General features: G+C 36.3%; 1 protein-coding gene across 1 annotated transcript in view; it reads right to left on the bottom strand.

Annotated features, from left to right (window-relative positions):
- LOC145034261 (uncharacterized) overlaps positions 1-18,037 on the bottom strand; it is a 71,044-nt gene that overhangs the window by 23,528 nt on the left and 29,479 nt on the right. The window contains exon 8 of the mRNA XM_078982667.1: positions 1,488-1,512. Within this exon, the coding sequence (XP_078838793.1) occupies positions 1,488-1,512 (25 nt within the window). The remainder of the gene's footprint in view (positions 1-1,487; positions 1,513-18,037) is intronic.

The following is an 18,037-nucleotide window of genomic DNA, read 5'->3' as shown; positions in this document are numbered from 1 at the left end:
CTAGTCACTCTAGGATGTAATAAGGTAATTTTGAAAAGGAAATATAAAGTCAATTTGTCAGTTTTTGAGTTTTTTATATTGCAATTGAATTTTTTTCTACTTTTTATATAGTTGGAAGAGTTGCCTTTCCCAAAATCACCCAAAGATGTTAAAGTATGTTAAAAGAAAAAAGCAGATAGAAGGTTAGTTTGTTGGTTGCCATAAAAGTTTTTATCTGGGATTTGAATTCTCATCTTTAATGCATCAACTATCATATTCTGATTGTAACCTAATATCCAACCATTTTGCATTGGAACAACATTATGGAGCTAGAATATTATTAAATAGAAGAATCTTCCTTGTATGAAGAATCAAACATAAAGGATGCTTCAGATAATGATATTGATCCATTCTATTACAAGAGATGAAAAATGTGCAGGTATATAGATACTAACTTGGCATCTATATATGTACATAATTTTTTCACATAGTTGTTTAGTAACTTGGTATATATACATGTACATATTTTTTCACATACTAACTTGGTGATTCACTTGTGATTCACATATGAATTACATGTGATTCACATAAATCACATATGAATTACATGTGATTCACATGTAAACTACATGTGATTCACATGTAATTCACATATGAATTACATATGATTGACATGTAATTCACATATGCATTACATGTGATTCACATGTAAATCACATATGAATTACATGTGATTCACATATGAATTACATATGGTTCACATATAATTCATATATGAATTACATGTGATTCACATGTAATTCATATATGAATTACTTGGGATTCACATGTAAATCACATTTGTATTTTTGTGAGTGTTTTTGCATCGATCAATTTCTTTTTAATTATCTTGTAGATTTGGAAGAATTTATGGTGAATATTGAAGAGGTGAAAAATGATAAATAGAAGAAAATATGAAAATATTGATACAGAGACATGAAAATGCTTTGAAATTTTGTAGCAATTTTTTTGTTTTTTATATTTATATTGTATCGAATAAAACACTTATTCTATTGTGTTTATAGATTAGTAAATAAAATGAGTTTTCTTATGATTTTCTTACGATATATGCATTTGTAAAAATATGATTAAATGTACCTAAAATGTTGATTTTAATTATAGTATTTTTTTAATATTCCAGTTTTATTATTTTATTATTATTATTTTTTTATTGATTTTTAAATGCTTTTAAAAAAATTACAGTTTTTTTTAAAATATTTTTTTCAATTATTTTTCAAAAATTCATGTTTTCTATAAAAAATTAAAAAAATCTGCACTTTAAAAAAAAATGAAAAATATTATTTAAATTAAACTGAAAAATAGTATTTTTTAAAAAAATCTAAATATTTGATTTATTATGTAATTTTTTAGATATTTCTATTAATATTTACAATAACACAAAAAATTAAACATTAAATGAAATTGATAAGATTATGATTATGCCGTTAATGAATTAGTTTTGATCTAACATTCCACTTTTGGTTCTCGGGTTTTCTGAAAACTACGACTTATCTACATAAACTCGGTTTTTCGGTTTTGTGGTGTTTTTGCACGTCCGTACCAAAAAGGATATGAAAATGAATTCAAATAATGATTTATTATTTTTTCGATTATAATTGCAATTTTTTATAAATTATATATATATAAAAAAAAATTTAAAAAAAAAAAAAAAAAAAAAACAATTATTTGTTAAGGTGGAATTTTTGGTTGACTTTCCAATAAAAAAGTGGACACTGTAGGAATTAATTGGTCATTGATCTTGATGTACTTCATTGGTTATTGTTTGATCAAGCGCCTCACTATTTTCTTTGTACTATATTTTTCTGTGATTATATATTTTTTTCTTCTTGATGTTAAAAAAAAAAAAGTTGAAATTCAGTGAATCTGTAGTTGAATAGGTAATGAACTTTATATTTAATTTTTTAAAGGGATATCCCGTTAAACCTTATAATTTCATTACATTTTAGAAACTCTGTTAAAGTAAATGAAAAATATAATATTGAGGTAACAGTTCATTAAATTTTCTAATCCTCCTTAATAAATGAATGTTTTTTTTGCCACTTATCATCTTCTCATTCATTTGAACACATGGCATTTTCTAGATTTTTAAAATTTTCTATTTTCCACTTGTCATTTTATTGTATTTTTTATTTTATTAAATTAAAATTCCACATTTAATGTGTAAGGTAATATATATGTAAAATATTTATTAGAAAGAGTTTATATATGTAATGTATTCAATACATTAAAATCTCATTAATTTTAATAATTCAAAATTTTCTATTTTTCTTATAAATTCAAACTTTTCAAATTGTTAAAATTTTATATTTGTTTTTTTAATTAAACCCATGTAATACATGGGTCTCACACCTAGTGTTTAATATACTAGGGATGCCTAATTTGATTTTAATGAAGGTTAGATTATTTAACAAGAGTTTTTCCAAAAATTAAAAGGTTCAAAATTACATCATGATGTAAGATCGATATTGATATTTTCACTATTTGGTCCAAAAACAATCCGCTGAAAATGTCTATGTTTACTTAATTGGATTCAATGGTTTTATCTAAAATCTAAGACGCTAGTTGCATACTTCGTACTACTTTTCTAATTTTGTCAATTATATTGGTCCAATTGGTTTAAATTGCTATATTTCAAATTTGGGCTTTGCCCATAGTTTTCCTGTAGTACGTAGTTTCACTAATTTGCCGTTTTAACAAATTTAAAATTTAATGTATTAAATAATTCGTCATGTATATAGTCAATATTGTCTTTGTACTTGCTTCTTCTTTTCATCAACTAAATATTATGATTATGATGTGGCCGTTCAAAATAAACTATTAGTTAATAGCGCACATAAGATATTTATGAACAAATTCTATAAAAAAAATTAAATTGTCTCTTAATTTTTATACCTATAAATATTTCTACTCACTAATATTATGATAAATGTTATCATTTTATATTTAAATTTAATTTTATTTGACATATTCCTAATATATTTTTACTGAGATAGTTAAAAAATATATGTAATGATGACACTTATAATAATATTAGTTGATAGAAATATTTATAGATATAGAATATACGAAACAATTTAATTTCTCAATTCCAAAATACTCTTTGATAACACAAAAAAGATAAAACTCATGGACTGTAAGCTTATTATTATTATTATTATTATTATTATTATTATTATTATTATTATTATATATATATATATATATATATATATATATTAAAAGGATAAATATTATTAAAATGTTGCTGCCTAACAAGATACTAGACGAGGCATGGAGAGCTACAAGGAAATAAGATAGGGATAATGACTTAGGAGGGTAACTACCTATTATCCGTGTTCACATGTTGGCAACTTCTTCTTTTTTGTACATAATAAAGCAACTAAGTTGTTTTAACTGTTTAAATTATACCAATATTACCGGCTAATACATGTTTTAACCGGTAACACTAAGGGAAAATGACTACAGAGGGTAACTACCTCTTATCCGTGTTCACATATTAGCAACTTCTTATTTTTTGTACATAAGAAAGAAACTAACTTGTTTTAACTGTGTAACATCCCAAAAATCATGACCAAAAATTTCGTTTTTAATTTAATACTAAAACCATAATTGTCAAACCATTAATTTAATACTCCAGCATCGGGCCTCGCCCGACATCAGGCCCCGCCTGGCATCGAGCCCCGCTCGGTATACAGATTTGTCTCTCTTAGGCCCCGCCTGTCTCCGGGCCCCACCCGCTAAACACATACAATTATCTAACATGCTAACACATAAAGAAACATACTCTACTGTATCACTGTCCTAAGAAACATACTCTACTATTAATGAGATACAGAACTTCGTCCGTACTCAGCTAGTTCCAGCCAGGGCTTTAGCAGTGTAAGGTGAGTCTCCTCACTATGTGAATGGGTCTAAGGCCATAATGCCAGCCCATGTAGTCTATGTGTAGGAAGACTCGGGGGTTAGTCATAGGCATTGTTTGCTAGTATGTTATTCCAGACTAATGTCTGATGTCGGGCGGGTGCCTGAGGAATGTTTTCATGTTAGATTATACTTATTGTATGTGTGATACTTGTATGTGCCTGATAAAGAGGTGAGTGTGGGCGAGCTCCTGTATCTCATCATTAGCTGAGTACGAACGATGTTCTGTATCTCATTATTACCATAATATGTTTCTTAGGACAGTGATATAATAGAGTATGTTTCTTTATGTGTTAGCATGTTATAGGATTGTATGTGTTTAGCAGGCGAGCCCCGGAGACAGACGGGGCCTAAGAGAGACATATATGTATACCGAGCGGGGCTCGATGCCAGGTGGGGCCCGATGCTGGAGTATTAAATTAATGGTTTGATAATTATGATTTTAGTATTAAATTAAAAAGAATTTTTTTGGTCATGATTTTTGGGATGTTACACAGTTAAAACAAGTTAGTTGCTTTCTTATGTACAAAAAATAAGAAGTTGTCAATATGTGAATACGGATAAGAGGTAGTTACCCTCCTAAGTTATTTTTCCTTTGAGTTACCGGTTAAAACAGATATTAGCCGGTAATATTGGTGTAATTTAAATAGTTAAAACAAGTTAGTTGCTTTATTATGTACAAAAAAAAAAAAAAAAGTTACCAATATATGAATACGAATAAGAGGTAGTTACCCTCTTAAGTCATTTTCCCAATAAAATAACATCAATATGCGTGGTTTTACTAACATCTTAGTGTCATGTGCACCATTGAACCCACTTATAGAGACCATTAAATTTCTATCTTTAAGTTTATATTAGGTAAATTTCCAAAGAAATCATTTAAAAAACATCATATTTCTTAAATAACCCAAAATAGATCGTGTAGACAACGACGGATTTAGAAATTTTTTATGTTGGATACTAACAAACAAGCATATGATTGGGCCATCAAAATGATCAAAATAATTGGGTCGCGTCATAAAAGAATATTTTTTACAAATAACATGTTTTTTTATAATATTATATGAATTACGACATATCATATTTAATGTTATATAACATTTCCTAATGTCCATGATAAAAATACAGAAAGAATATAACTTTTAATTAATTATGTAAAAACATAACGTTTAGCATTATAAATGTATTTTATAATATTTTAGAAAGCATAACTTCTCATTTTATACATAATTTTCAAATAATTAAACATATTAAGTGTATCCAAAATATAAGTTCATAAACTATTAAAAACAAGTTTTGATCTTTAAGGCCAGACGTAGTGAAGATGGAAGGGTGTGCAGGAGTCATTCCCGCTCGGAGGAACACTGCATCGGCGGTGCGGGATAGGAGGCACGGGGAGGAAGTCAGGGGAGGGGTTGACACACTCTCTCTTCTTGTGATTGGTTGATTTTTTTTTTTTTTTTTTTTTTTTTTTTTTTTTTTTTTTTTTTTGAGTTTGCATGTTTATCAAGGAAAAAGGAAAAGTTTTTGGAAATGAAATATTTGACCCCTATGTTTTGGTCTTATGACAAAATACACCCTAGCTCTAAATTCTCTTCTCAAAAATAGTTTTTGAAAATTACAAAATAAACACTATACTTTTATATTCCAAATATCATTAAAATCAATTAATTTTATTTATAAAAATCAAAAGGAAGTGCGGAGAGTTTCCCGCACACTCTTTGACTTTTGGTGAGGGAAAGGAAAGTAATATAAAGAGCGTTGTGTCTCACAAAAAGTGAAAGAAATTTCTCACCCATACCCTCCGGTCTAACTAGAAGGTTCCCCACGGGACAGGAAGCGTTTTTTTTTTTTTTTTTTTTTTTTTTTAGGAATGAATAAGCATGTGTCTATGTGTTTGACTTTTCCATGTCAGTAGTTTTATTAAAGGATATTTCTACTTCATAAGATCTTTTAACTTCACAAAAAATATCATGACGTCGGATTTTAATATAAATCTTAAATAATATAAGGAGATTGTTACCACATATTGAGTAAGATGCATGCCTGATCTAAGGTGGGTTGTGAACGGCATCATCAACATGGTCTAGTATTTGTAAATCCGAGTGTAATAACTTCAAGTAATTACGTAATAGAATCATAAATTCATAAAACCTCAAATAGTGTCCCCGTATCATTCCATCATAATAATGATAAAATGCTAAGTGGTAAACTTGTTGAATAATCATATTCTTTACTATCATTATTCGCATAAGTAACTACATTTATCCTTTTTTCTATCCTTTTTCTGCTTCACTTATTTTAACTATATTTTTAATAATACTTTGATCTGTGGAATTTAAAGCATTTGTAATTGCATCTTTCACTGTATTTGTATCAGTTGTAGCCATTGCTTGCTTCTTCCATTCCTCTCAACTGCAAAACACCATCTTTCAACAAATTTGTTAGTCTCATTAAGGAGAAAATGTCCGACAAAAACTATATAAAAGATGATAAAAGTTATACACTAAAATAATAACCAACTTTATAAATGACATTTGTATGTATGGATATGATATTAATTACATTACAAAACCTTCTTTTAGTAATTTCTTGATCCTAATGACGCTTTATTCCTGTAATTTTTCCACAATCAACACCAATTGTAGCGGAAAGGGAATATGTAACACCCCACAATTCATAACAATTTTTTTAAACCATATCGAAATCCATAAATCATACAAAGCATAGTTTCCTAAAAGCCAAAATATAAATCAGAGTATCACAAAATCATAAGTCAAATAAATATCCAGGATGATGTGCATAATCACACATTCGTCTTGTCCCTATCCTCAGATGTATGTAAAACTATAAAATCAAACTGTAAATCAAATCTTAGTGAGTTTCTCCAAAGTACCCCACACAACAAAACATATGTACACATTGCATGGTGGGTCTACAGTCTCTTGATTAGATTACCCTAGCCCACAGTCTCTCAACTGGATTGCCCTTGGCCCAATAGTATCCCGACTGGATTGCCCCTGGTCCATAGTCTCCCGACTAGATTACCCCTCTGGCCCACAATCTTCCAACTGGATTGCCACTAGCCCACAGTCTCCTGATTAAATTGCCCGGGGTTTGTTGGCCTACAACACAAAGTAGTATTTCCTCAACCCACCCATACTATGTCGACATACGCAACGGATAAACATATAACCAGCAAGTACAAATAATCATGCAGATCTACCTATCTAACAAATTGTAACATCCATAAAATCACAATAAATTTGAACTTATTAAAACAACCCCAAATCATAGAATGCTTACAAAATCATTTTTTTTCAAAATATAATTCCATATCAGATTATCCCATAGATCAAAAGTACATAAAATAAAGGATGTGTACGGTTACGCTTTCACCTTCCCGTGATCATTAGAAGTAGCTAAAACAATAACTAAAAACCATAAGCCAAAGCATAGTGAGTTCCCCCAAAGTACCAACACATATACAGATAACATATACAACAATATGTTAGGTCTAATCAACGATCGGGTTGCAATACCCCAAACCCAATCACCCTCCGGGTCCAGTCATCCTCGGATGGAATACCCTAGGTGGAAGACCAATATACAATGGGTCCAGTCAACCTTCAGGTTGGAATACCCCAGGCCCAGTCAACCATCGGGTCGGAATGCCAATATACAAAGGGTCTAGTCATCCCCGGGATGGAATACCCTCGGGCCCAATTAACCATCAGATTAGAATGCCCCCGGTATGTTGGCCCACACACATAGCAGTAAAGCCTCAACTACCAACCAAAATATATGCACATATAACATATAAACATATAATTAGTCAATAGAAAATCAGACAGATCTACAAATCACTAAGCATAGCATCATCATATATATGAGGATACAAATCTAACATATCACTATGACATGATAACATACTATCATATAACAAGATATCTAATCCAATGGGTCTGCATTGGTGTCTTAGACCCATAAGTACAATGTGTAAAAACTCACCTCACAGTCTGGATAAAAGCTGATGAGGTCTCGACTCCGAATCTCAACTCTATCCATCACATTCAAGAGGTTGCAAACAAGATAAAAATCCGAGATCCAAAGTACTCTCAACTCCAAGATCTTATCACCACCTTCTTCTTTCTTCAAAACCACTTCAAAACTCTCTTAAAGGATAAAAAATGTCTCTCTTTCCCTTAGGGTTGCTTGGGGGCCGATGTCACAGAAGGAGGATGGGTAAGAAGAAGATATGAGACCTTAATGATGCTTATATATATGAGCCAAAACCCTAAAAATTAGGGTTATATGCTTTCCACGTACACCCCTGCATACGAGGTGTACGCCTAAGGTACTAAGGTGTGCCCTAGTACGCTTAGCGTACATACGTATGCACAACGTCCTCCTCAAAGTCCAAATTTATTAAAATGCCACTATAGGCCCTTTTTGCACTTTTTCTTAAACTTAGGGACCAAAATGCAATATAATTCAATTATATGGTCAAAATTAGAATTGCCTCATTATTGAGATGTTAAAATCTCTCCCACTTGAACTAGAATTCGTCCTCAAAGTCGGATGCAACGAATAACTCGGGATAATGCTCTCTAATCTCAGCCTTTGGCTCCTATGTCCACTCGGAGCCTCTCCAATATTGCCACTGAACTTTTACCAAAGGTATCTCCTTATTGTGCAGGACCTTCATCTTTATTTCCAGAATAGCTACCAGCCTCTTAATATAGTTCAGGCGCTCATCGACCTGAATATTATCCAATAGAACCACTGCCTCGTTGTCTAACACACACTTCCATAACTGAGAAACATGGAATATTATCCTGGAGGACTCTACTTTGCGCCTAAACAATGACATCCTATTAAACAAGACCAAGCTATCATTTCATAACCAAAATCTCATCATTAATTCATCACCCTTTTCCACTAAACAGAAACCAGCACATTAATCCTCTACTAGATTCTTAGAATCCTCGTGACTTTCTTTGATTTGAGAATGGATCCTGTGCTTCATGTAGTACGGGCCTAATACCACCTTCCATACATATCCATGCTTTCCTCAAGAATCATCGCAAATCTTCTAAGTTACCTCTTCAAAAGGATACTCCTAAAACCTGATAAACAGTGCATCATTCGTACTAAAGCACTTCCTAAGCTATCTTAGGATTCCCACCTTACCCTACCATCAGTTGCTGAAAGACCCCTACTGTAACCACATCATTTTTCAAACCAAAATTTTGATTTTTAATATTAATAATAGCACATGTCTCAACATTAGTTCGCATAATCAACACAAGTTTTCAAAACAATTGTTTGAATCTAGAATCCACAAACATAACTCCAAATCTCGAGTGTGTGTACAATCACGCCAATGCCTTCCTGCGATCCTTCGAGGTACCTGAAACGCATAAAACATAACACTGTTAGTAGGAATGCTTAGTGAGTTCCCCAAAATACCACATACAACAATTCGCCACTCGAGGCTATACTCTGTATGACCCTCTGGTCAGTGTGTCCCCTTTGGTCAATGTGTCTCAGCGGGACCCTACGATCCCGTAGCTCGTTGGACCCTCTGGTCCAGTCTAGCTGATTGGACCCTATGGTCCGGTATGGTTGAGCCTTCTGGACTCATAAATCATTTGACCCTCCGGTCCTGTCAAAATGGCACATAACTTACATATAATCACAATACACATAATCTCAAACAAACACGTATGACCTTCCGGTCCACATATATATACCACCCTATGTAATATATAGTGAGAAGACTCACCTCGGGTAAACTCGAATGATCTCGAACTCAACACTGATCTAGCCTCTGCCTAATCATATATAGAAATTATCTCTAATTAATAATGGCTCTCAAAGGCTAGACTAATCCCTTCCTATATTCTCTCAGAAGGGTAAAAGACCATTCAATCCCTCCATTGGTCCAAAAGTCCACTTGTTGACTAAACCCTAAAAGTTAATCAAAGTCAACCCTAAAGAGTACGCGACGCATACTAGATACCTACGATGGGCGTACACGACCACTAAGCTGATAATGGGTTGTTTGAACCCTACGCCCCGCGTACTGGGATTTACGCCCAACGTATGTCCCAGTTTCACTATTACCTCATTTATGGTCTTAATCTGTTAAGACCTTGGCTCAAAATACAGATCTGGCCTCCTAATCAATAAAGTCTAGGGCTTTACGCCTTTGTATGGCTGTAAAGGTCACCATTCAACCAACACACAACTTTCTTCACTAAAGAGCTCATATCTCATGCATTGCTGACTCCTAACGTCCAATATTGGATTTTTATGGATCTATAACACTTTATACACTGATAAGGACATATCAAGGTCTATAGAGCTCCCTTTGCTCATAAAGTCTCCACCTTTGGGACAAAAACCCTAGATATGTTCCATAAAGCACAAATCCAAAAAGACTAGGAAAACTTTGAGCTTTTTACCTCCAACTGATGCTTCAACCTCTAAAAAGCTCAGATACAAGGCTTGCACTCCAACTCTAGATACTTCAATGACACCTTCTTCTCTTTAAAGGCACACAAGAGCACTATCAAGCTTAAATACACACACTTAAGGTCTAGAACAAGGGCTTGACTTACTTAGGGTTTTGCTCTCTGGAAATGGTGGCTAAAAGTGAGGCCAATATGTTCCTTATATAGGGCTCACCCCCTCAATTAGGGTTTTCATCTGAACCTAGTATGCCCAGCGTACACTATGGTACGCCTAGCGAACGGGGTAAACTTTGCGTCAAGAACATGCCCATGAGTATGCACGGCGTACTCTCCCTTACACCCAGCGTATTCAAAAGCCAAACTTTTTCTTTCAAGGACAAATTTTTGACATCTTGGGGAAAGAAAAGGATCAAAGGAATATACCTGAATTTTGGGATGCTACAATTCTCCCCCACTAGAATCAGACTTCTCCCTCGAAGTCTTGTTCCACAAATAACTCAGGATACTTCTCCCGCATCTCCGTCTCTGGTTCCTAATTCAAATCAGATTTCATCCGGTTCTACCACTGGACCTGAACCAGATGCACTTGTTTGTTCCTCAGAACCTTCACCTTCCGATCTAGAAACTAATATTCAAGTGCGGCACTACGTTCCAGATCTTTTAACATTGTATGAAGCATTTCCAACTACAAAGAAAACAACATAGTTGTAACGTCCTGTTCCTGGTATGCATTTTAACATTGTATGAAGCATGTACAACTACAAAGAAAGCAACATTGTAGCCCTAACTCGTCGAGTAGATGTCAGTTTGGATGCCGGGTTTAAGTGAACTACTTGACTCGTCAAGAACCTGGACTTGACAAGTAGGGCCGCCAGGTGGAAACCCTAATCTTTAGGGTTTGCACCTTATTTAAGCATCATATATGGCCTCCACCCCAACCTCCATCACCTTAACACCCTACTCTCGAAACCCTAACCAGCCCTTTAGTGTTCTTGATCTTTTTCTTGCCATTTGTGTGATTTGAAGCTAGAAAAAGGAAGGAAAACCTTGGTGATTCAAGAAGAGGCTGTAGATCTGGAACTTATGTTGCCTTTCAGACCCTTTGGATGCATAAAGCTTATACACTGGCTTCTTTTCACTTATATCTTCTTCTAGTCTTGCATGCTGTCACTTTTGTACCATTTCCAAGGTCATTTACGAGATTTGAACTTTTGGTGATGTAAGGACGTCATATCTGGGCACTCTTGAGCTCTTAAAGCTTAAATTTGCAACCTTTATTTGGCCATGGCCCTATTCCATGTTGTAGACCACCATTTTTGCTTGGTATTAGTGTTTTAGCTTCATAGCAACATGCATGCACGTAAAGTTATCAACTTTACGTGTAATGCTAGCCTAAGGATTCCAGATATGTAAGTTGGATGCGTTGGAAGCGTTGGAACTGATTAAATTTGACTGTATGGATTTATCATATGGAGGACTGGACGAGTTATTCATGCAACTCGATGAGTTGAGTCGCGGTTCCCTAACCTTCACTGATTTTAAGTGAACCCGTTGAGTTTAGGAAATGATTCAGCTAGATGGAAATGATTAAGGCTAGGAAATTAAAGAAATCAGCGAGTCTGTGAAGGGACTCGACGAGTTGACTCGTTTTATCCTAATTTTGTTCAAGATAGAACTCGACGAGTCTATGAAAGGACTCGATGAGTTGACTCGGTTTATCACGAGACAGTATATCATAGAACTTGAAGAGTTAGGGGGATAACTCGACGAGTTGGGTTGAGTGGGAGTTGACCTTGACTTTGACTTTGACCATAGGTAAAATGGTCATTTTACTCTAAGAAGAATTTTCAGATCTTGACTACGTATTATTGTGTTATTGGTAGTCGGGGAGTCATTGGAGCAACTACCAGATATTCCTCACCGCAAGATTTTCCAGAAAGATTTATGAGGTGAGTTTTCTCTTGTAGGAATGAGTCTAAGGCACCAAGGCCGACCCGTTTAGATAGTAGTAGTTCCGGACTACGATTCGATGACAGGAAAGGCCTGATGTAGATTTCTATGCTTTTCCGGATCTCGATCGGATGTCAGGGCTGTCCCGAGGAATTCTTTTATGCTTGTATGCTTGATGTCTTTGTGATTCTTGCATGTGTTTGTTAGGTGATAGGTGTTTCGGACTTAGGTCCGATGCCGGGGCAATCTTGAGGAATGTCTAGTTAATATGTTATGGTACTATGTTTCAAAACTCCGATCTAATGCCGGAGCGGTTCCCGAGGAATGTTAATATTCTTCCGGATTTTGGTCCGATGTCGGGCGGGGCTCGAGAAGTGTTTACATGTTAGTATACGTGTTTATGTTATATGTTAGTTGATATATTCATATGTATGTCGAGATGTGCTCGTTGCTGGGTGGGGCTCGATGTCGAATAAGGCCTGATGTGGTACCGGAAAAGCCAATGTCGAGCTATACTCGATGTAGCATGGGCGGGGCCCAAGATATGATTATATGTTATGTGTATGGTATGTGGTAGTTTGGGGAAGCTCACTAAGCTTCGTGCTTATGGTTTTCAGTTTTGGTTTTGGGTGCTTCAACTAGCAAGGGGAAGGGCTCGGGATGATCGCATGACACGCACCACAGTCTAGCATGGCATGTTTCAGACTCTGATATTTTTACATGATTTTCATTCAGTACTTAATATGATGTTTTCAGATACACGATTTATGATTTTTCTATATGATGATAGTTGAATTATGGTTTTCATAAATGATTTAAAAAAAATGAAATTTTTGGACTGTATTTTTGGAGTGTTTCAAGGTGGTATCAAAGCCTTAGTTTGAGGGATTGGCTTCACTTTCAGGTGTGTCTTAACTCAAACTAAGGAATACAGTATAGAATTTTCAAAAGAAAAACCTTTTTATAAAAAGCGATTTTTGGGAAAAGGAAAAAGTTTTAGAAAAAGTAAAAAGAATTTTGAAAAAGAGAAAAGGGTGTGGTGTATGCAATCAGCCGAGCTCAAGTAAGTAATCCCAAATTACGCATACAAGTTTATGTTATGATATGATTATCAGCTTTATGAGAAATGCATGCTAGATTTGGGCTAAGGATCTATGAAGGATGCCTTATGTGCGTGTTATATGTGTATCAACTTTATGAGAACTGCATGCTAGTACAGATTAGTCAGTATGATGGCCTGATTAGTATATACTTGATTATGTTTACTGAATGCTTGAATGTTGCTTGCTTTGTGCTTTTAGGATTTCTAGTTGTCTTTTACTAACTAGTAAACGAATATGTTAAGTTGCATATTGCGAGGACTAAAATAATTTCAGAAGGTTAGGTTAGCTCTATTCGCAGATCTTTTTTGAGTCCAACCGTTGTAGGGTAGGATCTCTCATTTTAAGAATTATCTAGTCTTAGTGATATGTAATGGTATTCTCGAGCTAGTTAGGGGAAAATAGCAGGGACTTCTTATGCAGCTGATGGCGGAGAGTGGAATGGTGATTACCCTAGGGAAAGCCTAGGATAAGAGTAGTGTATGAATCAGTAGTAGTAGAAGGGACATGGTGGAGTCAAGGCAGTTCTTGAGGAAAGTATGGATAGATGTGGAAGGTAGTATGAGTCCGTACTACTGAAAATAGAGGATCCATAATCGAGTCATGGAAGGCTGAGATGAATCCAAGGAACTCGTAGTATATGTGATCGCTCGAGGATTGATTAGTACTCTAATGTTTGTTATGATGTGTTTTTTTTTCAGAATGGTGGTTTTACGCCCTAGACCAGCCGATTGCAGTTTAGGTGATGGTGAGGGATCAGGCTCAGACTCTAGAGCTGAGCAGCTGGACGAGCAGACTAGGGAGTTCATCTTCTCAGAGATCATGCGCAACATACTAGACCAGACTATTGTAATCTTTGTTATGGTCAAGGAGGGTATCCTGGAGATTCTCGATGACAGGTTGAGTGTTTCCGCACTGAGATGGCGGCCATATTAGGGGCCCATATGATGACTTTTAGGGAGTTCAGAGCTTGTGGAGCTCCAAATTACCATGGGGCTAAGGACCCCATTGCTAGCAACAGATGGTTGGCTGATGTCGCCAACACTTTCCGTAAGAGTAGATGTCTTGAGGCGGACAAGGTTCGACTTCCTTCTTGCCTACTGAAGGACAGATCACGCGATTGGTGGGAAGAGTTCAGGTGTGCCATTAGTGATCACACAACTTTAGATGCGATGACCTAGAGTGACTTTTCAGTGAAGTTCAGGGCCGATTTTACACCTGTTATTGAGGTGAAACAACTAGCAAGAGAGTTTTAGGATTTACAACAGACCACTGAGATGGTGACTGAGATCACCACCAAGTTTAGGGATAAGGCCCGTCTGATTCTGCAGCACGTGGCAGACGAGGAGATGAAGGCCTGATATCTTGAGATGTTGAGGAGAGACATACGACAGTTTATGAGTCGTTCCAGTTGCAAGACGTTGGAATACATGATTGCGAGAGCTCGAAAAATGGAGCTAGATATGGAGATAGAGAGGAAAATGAAACCCGAGGGGGTATAGTCAGTGAGTGCGGGATAGAAGCCCAAGGTGTCAGATCATAGATCGAGGAGCCAGAAGGGCCGCAACCGGTGTGACAAATGTAGCAAGATGCACGAGGGGGCGTGCAAGGCAGGGAGTTCGGGCTACTTCAAGTGAGGCCGGACTGGTCATATGAGCAGAGATTGTACTACTGCTACCACTACGACAAGATTAGATCTGATTTGCTTTCAATTCAATCTGTAATAACGTAAATTTTCAAACAATTTTTCATTTTTAAAACACAGTAAAATACATATCATAAGACTTTAAGTCTCAATGTCAAACATATTTCAAATTAGTTTTTCAGAATTCCAGGATCCACAATAGATATAACTCCAGCTCGGCAAATGTGTACAATCAAGCATGTGCCTTCCCACGATCATCGGAGGTACCTGAAACACATAACACATAACACGGTAAGCACAAAGCTTAGTGAGTTCCCCAAAATAGCACACACATATAATTAGCCACTCGAGGCTATAACTCTGTAAGACCCTCCGGTCAATGTGTCTCAGTGGGACCTCCAGTCCCACAGCTCGTTGGACCCTCTGGTCCGGTCTGGTTGGGACCCTCCAGTCCCATTGTTCGTTGGACCCTCTGGTCTGGTCTGGTTGAGAACCCTCCGGTCTCATAGTTCGTTGCACCCTCCGGTCCGGTCTAAGTAACACATAATATATCATACAATACATACCACATAAACATGCATAACTCAAGCAAGCACATAAGACCCTCCGGTCACACATAGTTACCATTCTAGGTAAAGTATAGTGAGAAGACTCACCTTGAAAGAACTCGGGATAATCTCGAACTCAAATCACCAGTTTAGCCTCCGCCTAACACTTGCAATGATAATCTGTAATTAATAACGGCTCTCACAATGCTAGGCTAACCCTCCCATACACTCACAGAAGGGTAAAAGACCATTATACCCCTCCATGGGCTTAATAGACCACATGTTGACCAAACCCTAAAAGTCAACAGTAGGGAGTACGAAGCGCGTACCAACTCTCTACGTTGGGCGTACTCGGCTACCTATAGAACTTAATGGTTTTGACATCGTTTTGGGAATGGATTGGCTTAGTGCCAATGATGCCGAAATTTTATGCAAGAAGAAAATAGTGAAAGTGAATTCGCCTGGAAAGGAATCGTTTATGGTGTATGGAGATAAATGCAGAGTAAATTATGGAATCATTTCTCTAATGAAAGCCAGAAAATGTTTGACCAAGGGGTGTACATCATACTTAGCATTCGTGATCGATGCTAAGAAGGAAAAGAAGGTGATGCAAAATATTTCTGTTGTGTGTGATTATCCGGAAGTATTTCCTGAAGATCTTCCTGGATTACCGCCTGATCGACAAGTGGAATTTCGTATTGACTTGTTTCCCGGAACAACGCCAATTGCAAAAGCACCTTATCGATTGATGATGCAACTTCAGGAGTTATTGGACAAAGGTTTCATTAAACCTAGTTCATCACCCTGGGGAGCTCCGGTGTTATTCGTAAAGAAGAAAGATGGAAGCATGAGGATGTGCATTGATTACCGAGAGCTGAATAAGGCAACAATAAAGAATAGATATCCGTTGCCGAGGATTGATGACCTATTCGATCAGCTACAAGGTTCAAGTTATTTCTCAAAGATCGACTTGAGGTCAGGATATCATCAGCTAAAAGTAAGAGAGCAGGATATAGAGAAGACTGCATTCAGAACCCGATATGGACACTATGAGTTTTTGGTTATGTCGTTTGGACTAACGAATGCTCCAGCAACATTCATGGATTTAATGAACAGGGTTTGTAATCCGTTCCTTGATAAATCTGTGATAGTGTTCATTGATGACATTCTGATTTATTCAAAAAGCCAAGAGGAGCATGGCAGACACTTGCAAGAAGTTTTGGAAGTCTTGAAGAAGGAGAAGCTGTATGCGAAGTTCTCCAAATGTGATTTTTGGATTCGAGAAGTCCAATTCTTGGGTCACGTGGTCAACCAAGAAGGTATAATGGTTGATCCAGCAAAGATTGAAGCTGTAATGAAGTGGGAACAACCAAAAAGTCCCACGGAGATTCGAAGCTTTTTAGGATTAGCCGGATATTACCGAAGGTTTATCCAAGGCTTTTCTTCGATTGCTAGTCCATTAACAGCTTTGACCCAAAAAGGAGCTACTTATGCTTGGAGTGATAAGCATAAAGAAGCATTCGAGAAGCTAAAGAAGAAACTATGCGAGGCACCAATACTTTCTCTACCCGATGGAGTTGAAGACTTCACTGTTTATAGCGACGCGTCTGGTGTTGGATTGGGTTGTGTCTTGACCCAAAGAGATAAGGTGATCGCGTATGCATCTCGACAGCTGAAAGAGCATGAAAAGAACTACCCGACTCATGATTTGGAGTTGGCAGCGGTAGTTTTCGCTCGGAAAATATAGAGGCATTACCTTTATGGCACGAAGTGCAAACTTTTCACTGATCATAAGAGTCTCCAGTATCTCTTTAGTCAGAAAGAATTGAATATGAGGCAACGACGCTGGCTGGAACTACTTAAAGACTACGACTGTGAGATACTTTACCACCCCGGTAAAGCCAATGTTGTCGCTGATGCTCTCAGTCGGAAAGTCAATCTTGAAAAGAGAAGCCCAAGAGCGTTGAGAATTGAAGTTGTCTCAACCATTTTGGAAAGTATAAAGAAAGCTCAAGAGGAAGCTTCGGAGAAGAATGACCGAAAGGAGGAACGTTTGGGCAAAACGTTGGTGTTCGGTGTAAACAGTCACGGACTGAAGGTGTTCCAAGATCGGATTTGGATACCTAAGACAGGAGGAGTCAGAGATCTTTTGATGGAAGAAGCTCACAAGACCATGTACTCAATTCATCCCGGTAGCACTAAAATGTTTAGGGACCTGAAACCCTATTATTAGTGGCCGACGATGAAGCTCGACATTGCGAAGTATGTGGCCGAGTGTGTGACTTGTGCAAGAGTCAAGGCACAACATCAGAAACCGTACGGGAGTTTAGAACCATTGTCTGTGCCTATGGGTAA

Source organism: Lactuca saligna, chromosome 1, assembly GCF_052625555.1.
Source record: "Lactuca saligna cultivar CGN05327 chromosome 1, ASM5262555v1, whole genome shotgun sequence".
Classification (NCBI taxonomy): Eukaryota; Viridiplantae; Streptophyta; class Magnoliopsida; order Asterales; family Asteraceae; genus Lactuca; species Lactuca saligna.
This window is presented reverse-complemented; position numbering and strand designations above follow the sequence as displayed.